General features: G+C 40.7%; 2 protein-coding genes across 9 annotated transcripts in view; both read left to right on the forward strand.

Moving 5' to 3' along the window:
* The first annotated feature begins 506 nt into the window (after positions 1–506).
* Positions 507–15,050, forward strand: myoz1b (myozenin 1b). 5 transcript variants are annotated; one of them, XM_025909503.1, is made up of 6 exons: positions 507–662; positions 5,920–6,006; positions 12,175–12,341; positions 12,437–12,506; positions 12,620–12,806; positions 14,534–15,050. In XM_025909503.1, the coding sequence occupies exons 2-6, from the start codon at positions 5,922–5,924 to the stop codon at positions 14,763–14,765; spliced, it is 741 nt and encodes a 246-aa protein (XP_025765288.1). In that variant the 5' UTR covers positions 507–662; positions 5,920–5,921; the 3' UTR covers positions 14,766–15,050. The 5 variants fall into 5 exon arrangements, with proteins under 5 accessions (XP_025765288.1, XP_025765287.1, XP_025765289.1 ...); XM_025909502.1 differs by lacking the exon at positions 507–662 and adding an exon at positions 3,028–3,212; XM_025909504.1 differs by lacking the exon at positions 507–662 and adding an exon at positions 3,028–3,212 and having other exon boundaries at positions 12,623–12,806.
* Positions 15,051–17,944: 2,894 nt separating this feature from the next.
* Positions 17,945–22,844, forward strand: part of usp54b (ubiquitin specific peptidase 54b) — a 51,166-nt gene continuing 46,266 nt past the window's right edge. For 2 of the 4 annotated variants that reach the window (XM_019362467.2, XM_019362472.2), the window contains exon 1: positions 17,945–18,101. The gene's annotated coding sequence lies outside the window, so the exon portion shown is untranslated. Of the gene's footprint in view, positions 18,191–18,426; positions 18,613–22,844 lie in introns of those variants that run through there. The other 2 variants (XM_019362470.2, XM_019362469.2) reach the window with 2 other exon arrangements.

The raw sequence follows: 22,844 nt of genomic DNA on the forward strand, positions 1-22,844 counted from the left end.
AAGAATAGAATAATCCTTTAATTGTCCCACAAGGGGAAATTTGGTTGTAACAGCAGCCAGAAAGACACATATACAAACAAACAGTACACAGGACACAGAACAGAAACATACACAATTTTTTCTTGCATATTTACAGTAAGTAAGTAAGTAAGATTTGTCATGCAAACATGTTTCACCACAACAGTTTATGTGTCTTCCTAAATTTTACAGTTCATTGCTATTAAAACTTAACAGTAATTCGACTTGACTCCCTTATTATTTAATATCCTGAAAGTATGCAGAATATTTAATAAATCAAATGACTAAGATGAAGACAAATCAATTCAAACTCTCACATTCCTTTTCCCCACCTGCTATTTCTGCTCCAATGATTGATTGCTGTATTTGATAGTGTCCTTGTAGTTTTGATAGCATACATTTCAAAGTGCTTTACTGACAGTCACCTGATGGCCTTGGAGCTGTGAAACCCAGCCATGGCACCAGAAAGGGATCTAACCTTTAACCCTTTACTGGGATCAGTTGACAGACAGTGCTAACTTTAGCTGTAAACTTTAGTCCTCTTCAGGTCTGAAGGTAAGTTTAGATGCTGTGTGGAAGGGAAACACACACTTATACATAAAATGCTTCCAGTGTGCAGCCTATTATTTGTTTCTACTTACCAGGTAAGTGGATAATTTCATGCAATTTTTAAATTTGGATTTAAACCGCATAAAAGCTACAACTGCACCTATATAAGGACTTAAAGGTCCTTTTACCAAATGAGTTCTATAATTCTCTCTCTTTTGATTGCCATCCTCTTCCCCGTTAATTCCTCTCTTGGTCAGTGGCACACACACACACACATACACACACACACACACACACACATACAGAGCCCATTTCACCTATTTTAGGAGCCGTTAATCTCCAGCTATTTGGCCCAGTGCTCAACTCTTAATTCTGATGGCTTTTTTTACAATGTGATTGAGAGAGGAGGGGAAGTGCTACCTCATACATTCAGCCTCTTCTTGTTGCTCTGCCAAAGAGGCTGTTCCCTGCACCCTCTTTCTGGGTCAGCAGAGTCAAGCATTTAGGGTCAAGGGTCCAGGTTTAAGGGACATTGTTGACTTTTTGAAATTTGGATGACTCATTTTTAGGTTATTTAAAAATAAACACTGTTCCTTTAATATTTTCTTTTTTGTTATCTGCCTGGTTAAAGTATTGATAGAGGTAAATTTGTCATACAAAAAAAAAACAAGGTTAGTAGATGCTCAAAGTGTGAGTTTGAATTCCTGATGGATTTGAAGGCTAGTTACACACATAGTCTTGTGTTGAGGTCACTTGACCCATTCAGTTTTAGGATCACTACAGAGGTGTGCCTCTTGGGATATGTCACCTCTGTGATCCAGTCAGACTGTATTCAAAGGTTACTGGATGAATTTTGCAGATTTTTCCTCTAGCATCGCTGTGAGATTTTAGGTTTTGCATAAGTCAAACGTCTTAACAGCTATTCAATGGATAGTCATGAAGTTTAGTTAACAACTTATTCTTCACTTTGTTGTACTTTTTTTTATTACTGAAAAGCAAATAACACCACGCTAGGACAATGTTTAAACACATGCTTAAACATTTAAATTTGAGCTTTGTTAAGAGAAATCTTACGACTCTTTAATATTTTAAAAGTTCCTTATATATTTAACTCTTTTAGATCTGCGTTTGTTCTCTGCTAGCTCCAGGGAAATATGTGGAGACCCCTGAAAACAGTGCTAGGAAAAATACATACATTCAAATATAACTGTTCTGTAAAGCTGATGTAAAAATGAGAAATTTTCTGTATATTAATTAGTACAAGAGACTTTGATTGTGAATGATTATCTCGTTTATACATTGTCACTGTTACAAATATGGATTATAGCTTCTTTGAAAATTTTGTTTCACTTTCAGAAAATTTTGGCTATTCCAGATGATCAGTCGATCCCAGAGGGCTTTTCAACTATCATTTCTTACCTGCACAAAACTCAGTGACAGAACGTTAAAATACAGAGCCTTTAGTCTTGACTCAGAGTTTTACTTCTCTGTATAAAATAATGACTTACTGGTTGAATCCGAAAAGCTGAGGTGGATGCAGGTGTAACTACTGCCAGGCACCAATAACGCTTGAAGCTGCTGATCACTCCCAAAGGTTTGCAGGGTGAAGGGCAAATGCCTGTCAGAGGGGGAGTAAAAGATATAAATAAGAGTATAAATGGCCTCAGGCAAATAAACTTCAACAAACCTATTCTATTCTTTTGTGTTTGTTATCAAAAGCCCTCATCCCCCTGCAGTCTAAAGAGGCTGGAGGAATTCACTGAATTACTCATCTTAGCAATGTTTGTATCATTGCCCTGGCAATGTTGTTGCCAGGGAAACAGACTGAGATTTTAAGATTTAGGATACTGCCTGAGACACAATCAGAAATTCCTCTGGGAATCACGAACTGGATCCGAATTGTTGTTTCAAATCAAACCACCTGTCTCCAAGCTTCTTAACTCCTTTTGTCGACGCTGGTATGATTTTTTCTGATAATTTTAAAGTCAAGACTTTAATAGACTCCCTGATGCATTTTTCCAGCACTATAATAAAACAGTGTTAATCCCCAACACCTGTAGGCTTGCTTCTTTCTGCAGAGAAAAGTGTTAAAGAATCAACAAGGGAATCAATAAAGAGTCAGACTTATAAGCAGCACTGATAATGGCATCGGCATCAATACCAGCTTGACCTTTTAAAACTGGAACAACAGTCTTGATGAGACTAACCCTTACACATAAACAGAAACCTTACTGTTAGTCAGCATTTCGGTGCTGAACATTACCAGCAAAATGCTGTGATTTAAGTTGCTTTTCTTGGAAGTTGCTGGAAGGTTTGCTGGAAAATGAGAGACAGATGGGAACAATTATGGTAGAGCGGATAGTTCGATAGATACCTAATACTAAAAAGTACATTATTTGTGCTTCATATTACCAACACCACACCCACCTCCCTCTAGACCCTCTACTCAATTCACCCCACCCCACACCACCTCACCCTGGTCTCCCACCCCTCCTGGAGCCTTACAGACAGCGTCTCAGTCTCTGCAGTGCGAACAGCAGGGCAGGCAGTGCAATATTAGCACTGGGATACAAATCTATCTGGGAATTTAGATTCCTCATCCTCTGGGACCTTTTGTCTTCCTGCGGATACCCTGGGTCTTGTAGGTAAGGCACTGGAGAAGTGAAAATGTGCGATAGCGTCGATAAAACCCATTAAAACCTTTCTCACACATGCCTTGAATGTTTGTGGATTATCTGGTATTGATGGCCACTGAGTTGTCAGATAGTTTGCGATCCTCTAAGTACAAGCAGACAGTTCCAGTTAAATTCGCTGACATCCTGTGGTCAGCAGATTTTGGCTGCAGGAGGGACTCCCATCTGAGGCCTTATGAGCCCTCTGTGACTGGATGAATTAATGAGTATCAGCAGCAGATGCTCAGCAGTATACTGCAGACTGGACTGTTTGCTATGGTAAAAGACAGCAACTGTTTAAGACAGCCTTTAAATTAATACTGTTGGGTGCATGAGTTTACAGTTGTGTTACTGTTTACTCTTTTTTCACTTTCAGTCTTAAAAAATCAGTTAAATCATGTCAGATCATGAGAGCCAGCTGGTGGACAGCTTAGTCCATCTCCTCTCTTAAACTTCTTACCTAACACTGTAGTCCCTGAGGAATCTGGCCTTCTCCGGTGGAGTTTTTAGTTCGCGAGGATGTATGTGTGTATTTGGGAATGTGCTGACTGATGGCCTTCCTCCCCAGCTGTCCCTTCGAGATTTATCTGGAGCTAAAACAGGCTGCTCGTTGGGGACAGGAGCGTGTCTTCACTTAGAGAGGCGGTAACAGGACCCAGGGCTTCACTCTCAGCTCCTGTAGTTGCATCAACGCAGCAGTTTGCCTCCATCTTGCATTTCCCAGAGAACATCCAAAAACACCTGTAATCTCCAGTTTTTAATCCACCAGCCACTGACTCACATTAATCACAAGAGGAGAGCTATTTGAGTGCAAATCTGTGTGTGAGTGTGCTTTTGTTGATGTGTCTGAGTGTGTGTGTGTGCTGAATTTATATGTATGTTTCATGCCGATGACAGTCCCACTCACCAGAGTGCTATAGAACATGGGCTCATAAAAATAGCTCACACAGGACTGAATCCCCGGCTAGGAAACGAGCTTCAATTACAGCAGATGAAAAGCAATTACATTAACTGTCTCCCTGTAGACAGGCCCTCCTGCTTTTTCTTTTAGTAGGACTCACCTCCAGCTTCGCTTAATTGCTTTCGACCTGAGCAATTGACAACGATATACTGCCAGGCTCGATCTGAGTGGTTAGTCAAGACAGGCATGAGCTTCCACCTTTGCTTAGTGTCCATAAGGGAATGCAGGAGATACACTTTATGTTTAAAGAGCACCTTATTTAATTAGGGAGCCCAGTAAGATTCTGTTGGGGCTGATATACAACTTAAGTTTGCATCTTCTTCTTAAACATTTTACACTTTTCCTGTTTTACATTTCGCTGCCAGCCACTATCTTGTTGCTATTTCTATCATGATGTAAGCCAAACTTTGGGCAGCGATTCTTAATATTCATTTAAACCTCTCTTAAAGTATAAAATGAGTCGTGACAATTTATTCCTAGGATACAAAGTCTAACACAGATCATAAAAGCAATTATGCCAATGTCACTAATAATGTTAGTTATTAATTCGCCTTTTTGGTGTTTTTCTGGTGGTCAAAGTCTAATTTATTTATATAGCACATTTAAAACAACAACTGTCGACCAAGGTGCTACATTTAAGATAATCAAAAGAGATAACAACATAGGAAGACATGATAAAATTAAAGAAAAAGAAGTATAAAATTAGAAGATTAGAGTAAGAAATAAGACAAATAAAAGTAGTAAAAATTCATTCTGATTCAAAAGCAAAGGAATAAAAGTATAAAATGAGTGAAGTCAAGAAACCAGTGATGTTGGTGTGTATTTGTTGGTCCTTAGTATATAGTGGTTTATTATAGAAATATTATAAGCATTTTGACCTCCTGGGGTGCTTTAACAGGCTGTAAACTGTATTTAAACTGTCTTTGCCTTTTAAAACAAGAATGGATTAAGTGACTGAATTAAGTTAAAATATCAAAAGGATGAGTCTGATTTCAAGCTGACCCTTGTATCCACCCCAAATGTTTACCTTGGACAGGTAACTATCTTCCACCTCTGCTACATACAAAAGCAGTATCTGTATGGATTGATGTTGAGCTCTCCTTTTAGCTCTATATTTGGTCTCCACCAGCCCATGAGTGAAATGTGGAAATATGTTAGACAAGAAGCATGCAAAGGTTCATTACAAATTTTTAGGAGAAAGGAACGGTTTACCTCGGCCAGACTGATTAAAGGAGTAATGAGACTCAACAAAACTGTAAAACTGCTGTGAGTGAAAAGATTCTCAAATGTGGAAGCAGAAGTTGGTGATAATTTGACCACTTTTGTAATACACGTGAGAACATGCATGTTACAAATATGCCATATAATTGAATTTAAAATCTACATTAGTATAGTAAACATGAAAAAATAAAAAAATAGAAACAAACCTTATGATATATTTCTTTAGAAAAATTAAAGAAATATATCATAACTTTAATATATTGTTGTTTCTGTTCATTTTTAAGGACCTGACTTTGCAAGAAGTGGTTTGATAGGAAGTTCTTAAGGATCGACTGTTTTTAAACAGTTGATGATGACGATTAGATCAAGGGGAAATATTTACCATCAGTATCTCTTTTAGACTGTGTCATGTACTTTTCTCTCTGTGTATAAAAAAGTGTTGGAAGGGTAGACCTGTGATTAATGTTTAAAACATATTTTGTCTTTTCTGTATTTTAGCCATGTCCCTCACAACTCCTGCCCCTTCTAACAAGGGAAACAAGGCCAACAAAATCATCACTGACCTGTCCAACATCAGCCAGAATGGTAAACACAGACACACAGACACAGACACACACACACACACACACACACACACACACACGCACACATACACCACAACGGCGACATATTCAGATGCGGCGTATAAACATGAAACACTCTGCTAGTCATTCCAGCTCCTTAAACGGTACTTTATTTCCCAAATGATGTTATTATCCCATCTAGTAAATGTCAAATCTTTAGTGCCTGTCTGCTATCTGCCCACTCTACTCATATAAACTGAACTGTGTGGGTGTAAATCATTGCATTCACTTGTATGATACCACAATTAAATAAGGACCCGCGCTCATGCACACTTGTTCCAAGCAGTAACACAATATCTAACATGCACGCAGCAATTCCTGGAGGGATGTGGGTCATTATCAGATGGCAGAGCAGCCACAAATCTGTCACCATTATGGGCAACACAAAATATCAGAGGGCGACTCTGCTCTCAATATGTTTCAATATCTGTAAGCTGCAACAGCTAAAAACTTTATAATGTGTGTGCTTTTCTTTGTTTAGTTACATTTTTAAGGTGTCTGTCCTACATTCTGTAGGACAGACACTTTAAAAATAGAAAGTTTAATATGTTCATAATGCCAGATCCAACAGCCCATCTGTTCAAAGTTATGCTGTGCATGTTAAAATTATTCAAAGTCAATAAACATTATTTATAATTTTGGTGCTGATCCCAAAGTTTCCAAAAATACCAGAAGTATCAAAATAAAGACAGGAAATGTCTTGAGTAGATTTATAGGATTACTATAGTTGCAGTATTTGTTTAGTTTAGTTCACCTTCTCAGCAGATAGGATGTTTGTCATAATCTCACTTGATAGAGTAGTATACTGTTGATCATGTGATCTTCATTTCAAAGCTACACTTTAACTCGCTGTGATGTTAAAATGCTGCACCTCTGCTCCAGATTCCAAAGACATCCAGGATAACTGGTGACTCTACACTGCTTTTACTCGTGGTCTAAATGATTGTCTGTATCTGTGTGTCAGCGCCGTGATTGACTGGCAGCTTGTCCATCGTGTACCTCGCCTCTAACCTAATGTCAGTTTGGATCGATTCCAATCTCGTACAAACCTCCAAAGGATAAGCGGGCATAGTTTGTTCTCACAGGGGACAGCTGGCTGGCTCTGTGGTAACAAAGACAGTTACAGCCCATGGAGAGCTTGTTGACCAACCGTGTATCAAGAAGTTGAATCCTTGTGAATCTGGTGATCCTCTCACTTCTCCTCTAACAACTCTTGGATGTTGGTATTACCCACTGGTTTATTTGTCTACCATTTTAACAAATACAAATCACTGAGAACTGTCTGCCATATTGTATGTGATACAAGTTCACCCACTGGTGACCGTTCCCTGGAGGGTGGTGGCTGTCACTAGGTGAAATCAGTCACAAAGAAGATCCTGCAACAAAAAAATCTCCTTGCTGTGGTCGCTAGCAGATTGTCACGTGTAGTTTGCATGGAAAGCACTCACTAACTACTAGGTGAACGATAGTGAAAACTGAAAAAGTGCGATGCATGGTTGCAGCAAACAAGTTTCAAAAGGTGCAACTTTTATTTTGAAGGCAAATGGTCTCCTCTTCCATTTCACAACTGCTCAGAGAAAAGCCAATATGTGTATGTAGGCAAATTGGCAACTTTTGTGCACACTAAAATCTGCCAGTGATCAAAGCAATCACAAGGAGGTTTACCAACTTGTTGGGAAATTCTTCCTTGGCAACTAGTGATCGCCTGGGGGTCTCTGACCAGCCCCTATACGCCTGTATGAATGGGCATTTAGCAACTCATTTCCCAAGGACTACCATCAACCTCCAGCAACGGCACTCACCAAACTGGCTGGGGAATGCAAATTTTACACTCTCCAAAAAAGATGGACAGCTCAATGTCATGTGGTTAACATTCATGTGTCTGCAAAACCTCATTCATCAGCTGTGTAGTGACTCACATGTCAGCCAAAAGGGCCCTGGCCTCAAATCATGCATAACTTAAACCAACACAGTTTACCCAAATAGTTATTAAATTGAGCCAAATTAGCTCTAGAGAGAAAAACTGTTAACATGGCAAGTTATGGCAATTTAAACAGTATAAAAGATGGATGTAGCCACTATGACCCCACATATTAGCATTTTGGCCACAGCTGTGTTGTTTTTTGAAGCCAGACACTTCAAAAAAATTTGGTGGAGTGCTAAATTATTATCTAATGCTAGTTAGCTTAGTTAGCTAACAAACAAACAGCAACAAAAAAAGAAGCCAAGCTTGACCCTTCTCTTCTTAGGAGTTATTCTCAAATCTCTAAATTACACTAAGCATCTTACAGTGGTTTTAGACAAATATAGCATTCTTGTTTTCAGTCTGGCTTTTGTAAATGCTTTTCTTAGTCTCCAATGAAACTTCATAGAAGTCATGCAGGAGAATGTTATTATTGCTCTGCCTTTGATGCTGCTGACCATCACATTACACTCAATAGGCTGAAATACTAGGCTGGTGTATCAGGGACTGCTTTGGAGCTGTTCTGTGTGACAGTCCTGTTCTGTGGCCGCTTCTAAGTACATGTCCTCTTCGACCTTTTTTACCGATGGCATGTCACAGATTTCTGTTTTGGGGCCTTTAGAATTTATGTTATATCTGCACTGTCTTCAGTTCATTTTGAGATGACATCAAGCTGTATGCCTCTTATAAGCCCCACGATGTCTCTAGGCTCCAGATCTTACATAGATGCTGAATTAAAAGTTGGATGGCCGATAATTTTCTTCAGCTTAATGAAGAGAGGAACCTTGGGGTAACTTTTGACTTGAGTTGAGTTCTACTATGTTGCTCTGAATTGCAAATTTTTATGCGTGCTTTTATATTATGATATCTGGAGTATTGTAATTCACCATTCACCTCCCTGGAATGCCTGCAGATTTCTGACCCAGTCTTCTAAGTTATTCTCATGTCACACATCGCTAATGCTAATTCAGTTACACTGGATCCCCAATGAACTTCAGAGTCCACTTTCAGATTCTGGTTTTGACTTTTAGAGCTCTGCATGGATCACATCTTCAGCAGGTGCCTGAGGACATGTGATCAGGGCCTGCTGGCTGTGCATCATATGAGGCTGAAAACTAAAGGTGACAGAGCTTTTGCAACCCTGACTCTGGAACTCTCTTCCTCTGAGCCCGAGATGTGTGGACTCTGTGGTCTCTTAAAAAGCAGCTAAAAACTGATGTTTTTAGAATTGCTTTTGGGTAACTTTTCCTTTTACTATTTTAGCATTTTTGTTGTGAAGCACTCTGTGATACCTATCTTTAAAGCTGCTATATGAATAAAAATTTTACTTGCTTACTTTATGCCACTTTCATGTTGGCTTCATCTTTCAGAGCTGGAGGTTGCTGTAAACCTGCAAACTAACAGCATTCAAAGCCTCGCTGCATGGTATCTGTGTTTAAAGCTATTTCAAACATGTTAAAATTACATGTATCTGTTGCATAATACAGTATTACTTAAAAAAGACACAGCCACAAAATATTATTTGCTAAACTCTGGATCTGAAATCTGCAATCTGCTCTGTCTGGGCACATGCTTGTATGTGTCATTTAACAATCTGTTGACTTCTTTCCCCATTTGTGTCCCTTGCTGTTTTCTCTATCAGTCCTTCTGCTGTCACATCTGCAGCCACATCTGTATCTTTCCACCAGTTTGTTTTCAGTCGGTCGCTTAGTCATTCAAGGGCTTATCCTGCTTATCCCTTATTTTGCTCTGGTTAATTCCACTGGATCTATCCATCATCCCTGCTGCTGTGTCATTCTGACTGTTTGTCTCATATCTCTGTCAGTCTCTATGTTGTCCATCTGTCCACCCCCTGCCTCGATCAGTCTGTCCAATTTTCTTCCAGTCAGCAACAGCCAGCTCCAGTTTCACATTCTTCTGAATTAACACTCTAATCAATATCCCCATGGGAGAGTTCGCTCTGCTCAGCAGCCTCAATTATTCTCTCTCTCCCTCATGCATGCACACACACACACACAATCTACACACCTACTTGCCCAAGTCTGATTTACGAGGTACTGCTAACAGCTCTCTGCAGCATTGCAATGCCAACTCCCTGCTTTATAGATGTGCTTGTGTTTGTGTGTGTGTGTGTGTGTATGTGAGTGAGAACGTGCATTGGTTTATGGCTCAACTCCAGGTGTTATGAGTGATATCAGAGTGTATGTAGTGGATGAGAAGAGTGTTTAATGAGGAGCTCTGTGGAGCAGTAAAATCTATCAGATCTCTCCATCACCGAGAGAGGAGAAGCTAGATGGAGGTAGTGTGTTATAAGGATTTCCCTCCATAAACAGTTCTACCACAAAAGCTGCAGTGAAATTCCCCAGTGTACTTTTCCTCCATATTGCTACGGCCTCTTAGCCCCTACAACTCCCACAGTTTCACATGAACACATCCTTTAACACCACACAGCAGGTTTCTACTCCAATTTATCACTGTAACAATGATCTGGAAGCCTGACAATAAAAACATACACTTTTGAGACTTGTGCTGTACATCCTTCATTCAATATCAGGCACTTAAACTGACTTTTTATTTCCCAAATGGGTTTAAGTGAGAATAACTGTACCGCTGACATGGGTGTGCAAACCTCTGAATCCACAATTTTAATGACTAAAAATTGTGTAAGGTGAAAATCATAGCTCGGTTTATTTTATTCAAATGGGAAAATGAAGAAAATGTTAATAAAACTGAATAAAATAAAAAAATCTTTGGAAATATGCTTATTCACTGCCAAGTATTTGACCAAACGACCACTTTTTAAATATGAGGGTGTCAAGATGTGGTTAGCTTAGCTTAGGATAGACTTTGTGGACATTCTTACACTCATTCTGGCAGAAGCAGACTCTTCCATTTGCAACATTTCTGCAAAGTTGAGAAAGCGATCTCTTCACTGTTAGCACGCAGACATGTTCATCTAATCCAGCCATTCCCAAACTTGGCTCACTTTGAACAATTTTATCTTTCACACACGATAGTTACCCCTTTTGACAAGATATAGGATACTTTTCAGAATAAAAAATAATATGAATTGAGAATAATGTGGATAAAAATGTAAATGTTTATTTATAACTTCCCTGCAACAAAAGAATAAATGTATGTATGAACATAACCACCAACATGTCACACATCACTTTTTGAAGGCTTGTGTTGTTTTGACTTTGTGAAATTAACACTTGGAGCTTGATTTGAGCATTTTGCCCACCCCGAGTTCAATCTTTGAAAAAACAAAAGCATATTATTGATAGAGGATAGATGTGACAGAGGAACTGCCTACAAACATGGTACCGACATGTCAGTCTTAAAGTAGCAAAGTCTTGAGCTAAGCTTTGTTGTATTTCACTTCCAATGAGCCAGATGTTGAAATTACTGAAAAATCAAGCAGGTCTTTTGGATGGTGAAACATTGTCAGTTTATATGGAGGAGTTCAGGAGAGAAATGCTACATCTGTCTGTGAAACACGGTGACGGCTTCGTCATGGTTGGTGCTGGATTCAGGCCAGTGAAGAGTTTGTCAATATAGATAAAGTCATAAAGGTAGAAAAGTACAGTCAAATTTGGATCAACATTGCAAAACCATCTGGAAAATGACAGCGATCCCAAACACACTGCCAATAGAACAAAACCATACCAGGACAGAAAAACACACAGTGGATATCAGTCATGGACTGGCCTCTCCAGAGCCTGGACCGCAACATTATGTACTCACCCCACCATTGCAACACTATTAAATCCATTTGAGCTGAAATATTGACATTTCGATGAGTCTTTGCTTTCAGCATTGCCATTATTTCATTGATTTTGACTGGTTGCTTTACTAACAACACTGTATTATGCCGAAAGACACAGTAGCTTGATTTAATGGCATTTCTGGTATTGCAATGTAATCCAAAAGTAATATTACATTATTACACGTAATTTTCTCATGTAATGTATTATAAATTTCTTTGTAGTTAATTTATTGCACATATTTAACAAATAAATAAGAAACTAGCACCACTTTTTCATAACAAATACAATTAATTTGAATGACTTGTCCCTGACATTCACCTTGAAGCACTGCAGCACTGTATTTTTATAGTATATGTGTGATTTAGGGTAACGGTATCTTCTCTCTGCACACTGTCAGACGATGAGACAGACCCTGAGGCCTCTGAGTTCGATCTGGGTACCAAGATCAAGGCACCCAAAGATGTGATGCTGGAAGAGCTCTCCCTGCTCAAGAACAAGGGGTCCAAGATGTTCAAGATGAGGCAGCAGAGAGTCGAGAAGTTCATCGTGACCAACGAGAACATGGTGACTGTGTATATGAGAAGCTAAGTGTTTGTGTTGTCTATATATGTTTGTGATCTGATAAGATTATATCCTCTGTATTTTTAAATATATTTCAGCAGAACCTTCAGAACCTTATCATGTCCCCTCCCCCTGTTCCACCAAAGCCTGAGATGCCAAAGGAAGAAAGTATGATCACAGAAATTCTCTTTTCACTATTTCTGATGCCTTCCTTCTGTTAAAAGTATGCATATCATCTCTGTGGTGCTCACCTCTTTCCTCCCCATTCCCGTATGTCTCAGTAGTAAAGGAGACTGTGGATGAGGAGGTGGAGAAGCAGAAGAAGAGGAAGGAGTATGTACGCACTTACATATCCCCATGGGAACGGGCCATGAAGGACAACGAGGAGCTGAAAGCCACGATGAAGCCTTGCATGCCTGGACCCATCCAGAGACACCCAGACCTACCTCAGTACAAGAGCTTCAACAGGTACTGTATTATTGAATGACTATTCAAGTATATAATGACAACAACGCTCAGTGCTTTTCCCCCCTTGATCATGAAGCAGTGAATAGTTTCTTCCTTCCCATCTGTTTCCATGGCTTTACTCCCCACAGACGCAGCCTTTACTTGCTGTATAACATTCCTGATATTTCAAAATGTACTTTAACACTTACCACTGAGCAGCATTTGGTCCCAGATGTCATTATCTTAATCTTATTTGAACCGTGGATCTCAGTACATTGTAATACAGTTAATAATTCTTGCACAGCTGTGTCCTCTGTGATTAGTAATGGACCTGATTATGCAATCAATCTCGGATGTATAATAAGAAAACAGGCCCCTGGAAACAAATATGTAAAAGTCCCTCATACAAGGGAGAACTGATGAGAATGGAGCCTATGTCTTTGTGTCTTGTGAAACTTTTGAATCTCTGTTTGGTCATTGAGAGACTTCTTGAAGTTATTTTAAAAATCTATGAGGTTGTTTTGAGACTCTTTGTGGTAAGTTTGAGAGTCATTGAGGTTGAATTGGAACTGAGGTTTTAAAAAAATGACTTTCTGAGGTTGTTTTGAGACTCTTTGAGGTTGTTTGGAGACTCTTTGAGGTTGTTTGGAGACTCTTTGTGGTTGTTTTGAGACTCTTTGAGGTTGTTTGGAGACTCTCTGATGTTGTATTGAGAGTCTCTGGTGTTGTTTTGTCACTATTTGATGTTAGTTTGAGACTCTTTGAGGTTGTTTTCAGACTAAGGTTGTTCTGAGACTCTTTGAAGTTACTTTGAGACTCTTTGAGGTTATTTTGAGACTCTTCAAGGTTTGAGACTCTTTGAGGTTGTTCTCCAACTCCTTGAGGTTAGTTTTGGACTTTGGCTGTTTTGGATCTTGTTACATGCCAGCAAGCTTGGCTTATTTGTCTCATTTTACTTGAGTGTGAATGACTTCTCCCTTTCACTGTTTAGTGTTTCTATGTATATTGTTCTCTATCTATGCCTGTATGTTGGTGCTGACATAGATCAGTTGTCCTTTTGTCAATCAGCCCACATTTCAACAGGTTTGAGCCAAATGTTGCAGAGTTGAAGTTACAGTGAACTTTAGCTTAGCTGTCATCGATTCTCCCATGCAGGAGGCCTTTTTACATATTTGTGTCCAGGAGCCTGTTGTGTTGTAATACAATCAAGGTTTATTGCTTATTCAGACCCATTAGTAATGGCAAAGGATACAGCTGCTCTTATGGTGCTTCTAAAGAATTATAAACAGTATTGCAATGGACTGAGATCCAGGGTTCAAATAAGATTAGGATAATGACATCCTGGCAAAATGTTTGCTCACAGTTAAGTAGAAAAGTACATTTCTAAATGTTAAAGATGCTGTTTAGTAGGTAAAATCTACATCTCTGCTGAGTTTGATAAAACCAGTAAATTTTAATGAGGCGCTAACACGGCTCTGCATTGAAGTAAGAGAGGTTTTATTAGCAGTTGTGCAGATGTCTTTGTCATAGTTTAATTGACTGTGTCAGAGGTACCCTCTGCCATGAGGATCCTCACCACTCTCTAAGCTGGTAATTCTTTCATGCAGTCAGCAAACTATGTTGTGTGGGATGAGTATGTCAACCTTAATGTTTGTAGAAAATTCACAATTTTAATGTATTTTGAGGGGTTTTTTTTGCATTTTGTGTTTGAAAGTTATTGATTTGGAAGTCATCCTTTTTCTCCTTAGGATGGCACTGCCATACGGTGGTTATGACAAGGCATCCAAGTTGCTGACCTTTGAGCTTCCAGAGCTCAATGTTGCCACCGAGGAGCCTGAACCTCTGCCCACACTGCAGCCCGACATTCGCTCGCGCCCCTCGTTCAACCGCACGCCCATCGGCTGGGTCTGCAGTGAAGACAACTCACACATCCACACAGATCTTGAGATCCCCTTTGACGGAGAGACAGATGACCTGTGATGAGCTGTTAAATTTGCAGCACCTAATCACTCATAAGTCCAGTAAGAACTCCCAACATGTACTTTAATTGTAAAAAAAACTAATCAAACATAAATTATTTAAAATTGATGTGATGGAAAAGGACAAATGATCTCCCCTGGTCTACTGTGTGCTGTCTTAGCCCTTACATCCTCACCTATGAATGAGCCTGTGACTTTGCATATTATGAGATACTGTGAGACCTGAAACAGACAAACACTCTGCACTCTTAGAACAATTTATGCAATAAACTTCCCCTTTACAGAATGTCTGCTGGCTTCTCATTCTCTATGTGAAAGTGACAAATTAATAGAAAAAGAAGAAAACAACTCAAGGTTGAAAAATTTTACACTATTTTTTAATGACCTAACGTTATATTGTCATGAACTGAAAGTTCGCCCAGGGAGTGGACCCAAATGCAGACACCAAGAAGCAGAGGAAACTATTTACAAGAGTGTTTATTTGATAGCAGAGATTGTGAGACAGATTAGAAATGGCTACAGGGAAGTGGCAACTGGAGCTGAGAAGGGCGGCCCTGGGAAACTGATCACAGAGGAGGAGGAGACAGAGAGGCAAAAGGGATCCTTTCGCCTCGTCCTAACAGACGGAGAGGGAGTTATTGTATGGATAACGAGCTGTCAACTGAGAGTCTTTGCAGGTACAGGCTTTGAAGACTCTGGGAGGGGGTTGTATATAGTGACAGGCTGGAGGGTAGGAGGGCAAAAGTCATACAGATATCCAGGAGACTCCAAACCGTGGAGACAATTTCCTCTAAACATAGGGGGCAACAGGGTTACACCAGGAAATTAATGGAAAAGGTTTTTACTGAGGAGCTGCCTCGTTACCACCATGGATAGCATAACGAACTAGCAAGGAAAAGCAGGTTGCACAGGTTTAAGTAGCTCTCCCGCTGATTGCTTGCAGATGAGGCAGGTGAGACACAGGAAGCTCCACCCCAAAGGGATGGACAGGAGACCAGCAGCCACGGGTGAAAAAAACCCCAGACACTCCCACGGACCATGACATATATAAACATTTTTTTCAAACTAGCCGGTATAATAGTGATTAAAGTTTGTGGTATAGAAAACTACTACATGAGAGCGAATATTCATGCTCAAAACAACCAGTTATAAATATTAAGGTCCCCTTATTAAAACTATTTGAGACTATTCTTTATCCACAATGAGCCATCAAAAAGTGAGGCGAGTATATTTACAGTTAACACAAAGTGTCTTCTCAAAACAAAAAATACTATTTTAAAATTATGTATTACTTTAATTGACAAAGAATGTTCCTGAATAAAGTATGCAAGTAAACCACTGTGCAGTTCATTTTTGAGAAGGGGTAGGTGGAGTATAAAAGGAATATAATGACAACCATTCCAGTAATTACAAAGTAAACACTGTAAAATTTAGATTTAGACTATATGACAAGGACATTGTACTTAGTTAGACCAATCAGGCAGTGAATAATACTTTTAGCTTTTGGATCATTTTATACAGGGAGGCCTTTCTGTACAGAGTCGGCATGTTATTTCCATGCCTGCATGGGTTCTGTCCCGGTGCTCCGGCTTCCTCCCACAGTCCAGAAACATGTTAAGTTAATTGTTGATTCTAAACTTCCTGTAGATGAGAATATGAGCATTAATGGTTGTCTTTTTCTGTTGGCCCTGCATAGAATGGTGACCTGTTGAATGTGTACCCCTTCTGTCCCAGGGCAGCTGATGTAGGCTCCATCAGCCTGCAACCCTAAACTGTTTTAGTGGTTATGGATGATTTTGCATAATTGACCAATAGCTATGGGCGTGCTACAACAGTAAAAATGTAAAGTAGCATGATTCAGTAATTTCAGTAATGAGAAGCTTTGATGCATGTAGTTTAAAAGAAACACCCAGCCTGCAAAACATGCAAACTGAAATCACTGTACACAAAATTAGGATCATATTATTTTAGGTATATTAAAAGCACATCTAGGGACAGGCATTACAAATTTGATTAGGTTATAAATGATGCCATGTTGTGCAGCAAGGTTCAGGATACTTAACTGTGTAACTGTGCAACACTTATAAGAACTATTAACAGGAACGATTTCATTGGTAGAAAATGTGGGAAAAGGAGCATGGGAGTCTGCAAGATGGGGGGGGGGCTTAAAGCTTTGATGAGTAGGTGCTACATCACACACACACACACACACACACACACAAATAACTTCAGTCATTTTAGTGTCTGGAGAGAAATGCTTCTTTGCACTTGTTTTGCTTTGCTTTACATGTGACATGAACTGTGGCTGCTTCATCTTCCTGACCGCTGGCACACATGGTGTTAGTGAGGGACAACACTGGTGGGAGGCTATGGCTATACTGGGAACCTTGGACTAACTCTGTGCAAACTGTTTCCCTGTTCCCAGAATTTGTGTTGGGCTAAGCTAATTGACTGGCAGTTATAGTTTCATATTTAAAAAGTAGAAAGCGAAACAAAATTTATATCTAACTCAACAAAAGGCAAATCCCCAGAAATATTTAACTGCACCTTTCTCAGACATGTAGCCTAATATTTCAATACCTTTTTCAATAGTATTAAAACACAGCTGTTTAACATTTTCATTTGGAGTGACCTCAGTGGTCAGGATTAGAAATTAGTACATCACACCTACAGGTCAGTGTTGAGTGGTTTGGATTCAAAGTCAGAGAGGCAAGACTGAGATGGTCTGGATATGCGCAGAGGATGGATAGCTATTGGCGGGCAAATTCGACTGGCCCTCAAGATAAAGATGCCAAACACGAGTAAGACACATCATATATGTTCTTGAAAGACTTCAAACCGTTTTATTCTCTCACGCGCACTTCCCAGTGCCAAACTAAACGGTATCCGCATGACCTCTCACCTGCTCTACCAGCAGTTCCTGTTAGTGACTCTAAACTGGTGCTGGCACGTCTCCAGCTACAAAAACTAAACAGATGTCCTCTGCGTGTTGCTGCCAGCGGGTCAGATACGAGAGAAAAACAGGGAGATCAAAAAACAGGTAAGGGCAGAAGGTGAGCCGTGGGATGACATCATCACCATCCTCGCACTCCACGCGCCTCGTGCCCAGAAGGCGGCGGCATAGGGCTGAGCAAACAGCGTGATAAAAGCGCTACGTCACATGTTGGAGCGGAGAGAGCTGGAGGAGATGGCACGGTATCGCGAGAGCGGTGTTCCGCGACCGCAGCGCTGGATGGCGCTGATGGGGGCTGGATGCGCCCACGGCTCGCCCTCTCTCCCGTTAAATCACAGGGTAGGACACGCGATCGGACGGAGACTGGCGGCGACAGCAGCCGGGGTGAGTAAAAACCTGCACGCTGCGCACCGCACGGGCTGCATCACCGCTAAAAAGACCGGGTCGAAACGCATGTGACCGCACCGGACAGAGTAGGTGTGCGTGCGTCTCTCTTTTAATATTTGGAGAGGAGGCAGTCAGCGTGTCGGCCAGATGTGATCACCCCCCCACCAGATGCGCTCTCGTGACAGTCTCAGAGGATGGCTGTCTCTTTCTTCCCCATCACCATAATCTCCATGATTATCATCACTACTCTCATCATCATCATTATCATCATCATCATCAGGAGCAGCAGCAGGGGCGGGATCGGAGCTCGCTCTGTTGCTCTGTCTCGTGTCAGTTTTATTATTTTATCAGGTGGTCTCGGGTCAGTAATTCTCTCTGCGCAGCTGCTCTCCCTCGTGCTGCACGGCACTCACAGCTTTAATTAGCCTTCCCCATCAAACCAGCCCCGGGTTCGTTTCTCCAGAGTTACAGGTGTTATTGCTCAGGTCGTCCCACTAAGTCCACTCAGGTAAGCTACATGCCACTACTGAGCGCGTGGCTCCTGTGCGCCAGAGCATGTTTTGGCTTTGGCGGTGTTTTTCGTGTACTTGTTGACAGATGGATGTCCGAGAGACCGCGGCTTTTTACCGGGACGGATTCACGCTCCGCTGTCATCGCTCGGGGTGGGGGTCTGTAGTGATTTAATGTTGCGGCTTCGATCTGCGTGATTGATGACTTTGGCCCACAGCACCGTCACATTATAGAGACGGTGACACAGCCTTCTGCCGCGTGCCTCGCGCACGCACACACGTGAATACCTTAGAAAAAAAGGGGGAAATAGGGTATAGGCTGCTGGCAGTTCTCCTTGTTTTCCTATAGGCTTGTCATCACGCAGGAGCACGCAACTTGTTTTTTTGTGGCTGTTTTGCATTCTGGTGACTCCTGAAGTCCCAACTTTTACGCTTTAACCCGAAACCTGCTAACCTTGCAGAGATGAGCATTGGTTGAACAGGATGAAGCCTCCACATGAGGAGTTAAGATCCCACTCGCTCTCTTTTTGTCTCTCTCTCTCTTGCACTCAGCAGCCCACCGTCACCCTCCAAACTGAGCTGAAATGTCGCCTTGACATTTAAGTTGGTCTTTCTCATCATTTTTTGTTTTCTGGAGATGAAAAGCTCTGGAAGGCAGCAAATTTAGTTGAAGTTAAGGTTAATATAAACATAAGGGTGTATATATTAATGTCGTCCCTGTTTATTTGCTGTCTACTCATGGCCACTCTCACTATTTCAGTTTAAAAACACCATCTCAAAGCCGTATCCTTATATGCACCGATTTTTCTGTATTTTTATGACCTGATTGCTTTGATGTTGTATGCTGTGACACACTCCAAGCGGCAGGGATGCAGCGAAAGATAACTCTGACTGTTTTGTCTTTATTGCCCCCGAACACAAAGCCAGAGAGACATGCTGGCTTCCCCTCTGAGAGAATTTACTTTGCTTTGAAATTATTTAAATACTCAAACTAATGAGGGTGATTTATGTGACTGAGCAGCTTGACATGTGATATGAACATCCTCAGAGCTAAGGCTAAAGCTTTTCTTTCATGCTTGTATTTAACTTTGAGTTTTGGGTCCGTTTTTAGGTTGCCTTTATTAACACTAGGCTCTCTGGGCTTTACAGAGCATAGGCCTGCGTGCTGTTGGCGTTTCAGTTAAAGTGTTTCTGCCTCTGTGGTTGGAGTTGGGTCAACATGTATGCGATTATAAGAGGATTGAGGTATAAGGAAGAGGAGATTAAAGGGAAGATGAAGAAGGAGGAGAGTAAAGACACGACACGCTTATATTGCATGTCTCCCATGACCTTTACCATCCACTGGAGTGTTCTTTCTCTCATTTTCCCCGTAACCAGTCCTCTTTGACACATAGTTGTTTGTTCAGCGTAATGTCCCACTTATTCCTCTCCTCTCTTTCTTTTCCCTTCTTTTGCCACTTTTTCTCCAAGTCTGCAGTGCCCTTTTCTATTTTTCTTTTTCTCTTCTTCAATCTCTGCCTTCTGTCTTTTATGATCTCATCTTTCCTTTCCTTTCCTTTCCTTTCCTTTCCTTTCCTTTCCTTCTTTTAGTTTCCTTCTCTATCATTTTTTTTCATTTGCTTCCTTTGTTTTCTTTACTTTTTTGACTTCCTATTCATTTCTTTTCTTTTCCATTTGCTTCATGTCATTCTTCTCCTTCCTTTTCCTTAACATCCTTTGCTTTCTTTTCTTTAACTTCTTCCTTTTTCTCCTTTCCTTTCCTTTTTTGATTTTCTTACCTTTCCTCCCCTTTCTTTTCTTTTTCTAATGTTCTTCTTTATTTCCTTTCCTCTCTTTGATTTCCTTATCTTTTCTCTCTTTTCATTTACTTACATTGCTTCCTTTCCTTTTTTGTCTTCTTCCTTTCCTTTCCATTCCTGTCCTCCATCAACCCTGAATGCCGTTTCTCTTTCTCTTTTCTCTCTCTCACCAAAACCGCAAAAATTGCACACAATTCCCAGAATGCATTGTAAATATTGATGGTTATGTAATAGCCTAAATATTAAGCAAATATTCACCACTCTTCTTGTTTTCTACTAATAGGATAGGGTGAGCTCATGTGCACAGCTATAATGGGTCGTGTGTGTGTTTTTGTGCGGGTGCATGAAATTACATGTATTATTTCACATGTAAACTTTAATGTTGCAGAGTGTGATCAGGAAAACAACCTTGAAGCTTTAAAAAAAAAGACCCACGTCTTGGTAATATGCTCACACATGCAGCGACACGTGCTCATACAGTATGTTCATACACACACACACACATGAAACACACAAATATAAGTTTAGAGCGGGAAAGAGGGGTGAGAAGGAGAAGCACGGAGGGGAGGATGAACTCTGGGCTCTCCCTATTGTCAGCCGGGGCTATTTGAAGTTACACATAACCCAATTACAGGGAAACCACTGTGTGTGTATGTATGTGCACGTGTATGTGAGAACATGCATGTGGGGGTTTTTCGGAAACTGAAAGGAAAGAGACAGAGATGAATGGTGGGAGAGAAGTGGAGAGAGTGAATGAAAATGGAAAATAGAGGTCAGTGGAAGAAAGTGAGAAGCAGAGAATAGGAATGAAGTGAATGGAAAGGAGTGAAGAAAGTGCAGCCAAAGGACAAACAAAGGGAGCGTGCAGTTTCTGAAAGATCGAGTCTTTCTTTCTTTTACAGCAACATTTAAATATACTTCTCGCCTGTAGGTTTGCTTCAGAGGGAAGAAGACAGCGTGAGAGGCAGGCTATTGTCCTCAGGGACAGTATCAGCTCTTTGTTCAGCTTGCTTGACACCAGTGTCACTGTCACCAAGCCATACTAACCCACAGCAGAGAGGGGGAGAGAGAGACAGCAAATAGTGTCAAGTAATAACCTCCCAGTCAGGTTTTAAGATGGGAAATGCAACTTAAAGGGAAAAAACATGATAAAATGAGACAGTTTCTGGTTGCCTAGGTAATCATCTAACAATATTTACCATCCTGCCATATCAATCGGTGGTTTGCTTATGCAAACCGGCAACTGTATGATAAATTTGCAGTTATGGGGTGAACATTGTTGACGGTTGGCAGTGCAGACCGTGGGGGAGGTATGAACAGCCTGTTTGTGGGCTACTCTTGGTTGTGTTGTTGCTGGTCTGTCAGCCAGCTGCAGAAGAGCAAAGTTCTAACAGTAAACTAGCTAAAGTGGGACTGAGTGATAAAAACAGTGAAAAGTGTCCTGGCACTCCCTGAACCTCTTTGGCCCACTTGCCAACCAACCAGCATTCGACCTACGCATAGCCGAGCTACATGCTGTTGGGTTTTAGGAGGACTTCACAGGAGCATGTTTGCGTAGGTTGAAAAGCCCTCCTCATAGGCTCTCTCCAAACTGACACAATCATGGTAAAACAAGCATATCCAAGGATCCAACCGTTGCTTGATGACTTTCTGTGATCTCTGGTTGTCATGAATCGCTTCCTCTGCGTTCACCATAAATAAATACCAATATTCACCATCAGTTCCACTTGGGACTTGTCATTCATGTATATGTAACCATATACTGTATTTAAAGACAAAGACACTGTGACATCACCTGTTGGTTAGTGAAGTTTCGTTGTGAAGGCTCAAACTGAACACTTTTGCCATTGCCATCTTGGTATTTTAAAACTGAGATAGGATGTTTCTGTGAAACTGAGAGTCACTGCAGGCTCATTTAGTAGATGTTTGTCAAACACAAAGGTAGCCTTGCCAACAAGCTTCCCCTGCTTCATTATATTTTTGTAATCAGAGGAGTCAGCCACGGTAGACAGTTTTAGACCTAAAAATATTCGATTTTTAGGTCCAAAACTGTTTTAGAGGTGCGTGGGTTCTCTCTGTTAGATTATTTGTTGAGTCTACATTGGCTGTAGAGAGGAATACAAGCTGTCTTTCTGTATTAGCCCTGGGACAGACTGGTGACCTGTCCAGGGTGTAGCCTCTTGCTCTATGACATTTGTGAAAGGCCCCAGCCCCCATGGCCCCAAATTGGATAAGTGGAAGAAAATGGATGGATGTTGTTGTTCTGCATCTTTTAAACGTATCACTCAGTCTTACTCTGCAGATGGAGCTCTTTCAGTTCTGACAAAATTGCAAATGTTCGGATTTCCAAGCATTTTAAACACATTTTAAGGACTCGAAATCTTGCTGACTTAAAGCTTGGCCACTCCATCTGTGTAAAATACGATCACAAG

This window comes from Oreochromis niloticus, linkage group LG8, assembly GCF_001858045.2.
Source record: "Oreochromis niloticus isolate F11D_XX linkage group LG8, O_niloticus_UMD_NMBU, whole genome shotgun sequence".
NCBI lineage: Eukaryota > Metazoa > Chordata > Actinopteri > Cichliformes > Cichlidae > Oreochromis > Oreochromis niloticus.

Bases quoted from the DNA above. Each gene is read 5' to 3' on its own strand.
- myoz1b (XM_025909503.1), top strand. From the start codon at position 5,922: ATGTCCCTCACAACTCCTGCCCCTTCTAACAAGGGAAACAAGGCCAAC. The intron at 12,342-12,436 runs GTGACTGTGTAT...AATATATTTCAG, and splicing joins TCGTGACCAACGAGAACATG to CAGAACCTTCAGAACCTTAT. The intron at 12,507-12,619 runs GTATGATCACAG...CGTATGTCTCAG, and splicing joins TGAGATGCCAAAGGAAGAAA to TAGTAAAGGAGACTGTGGAT.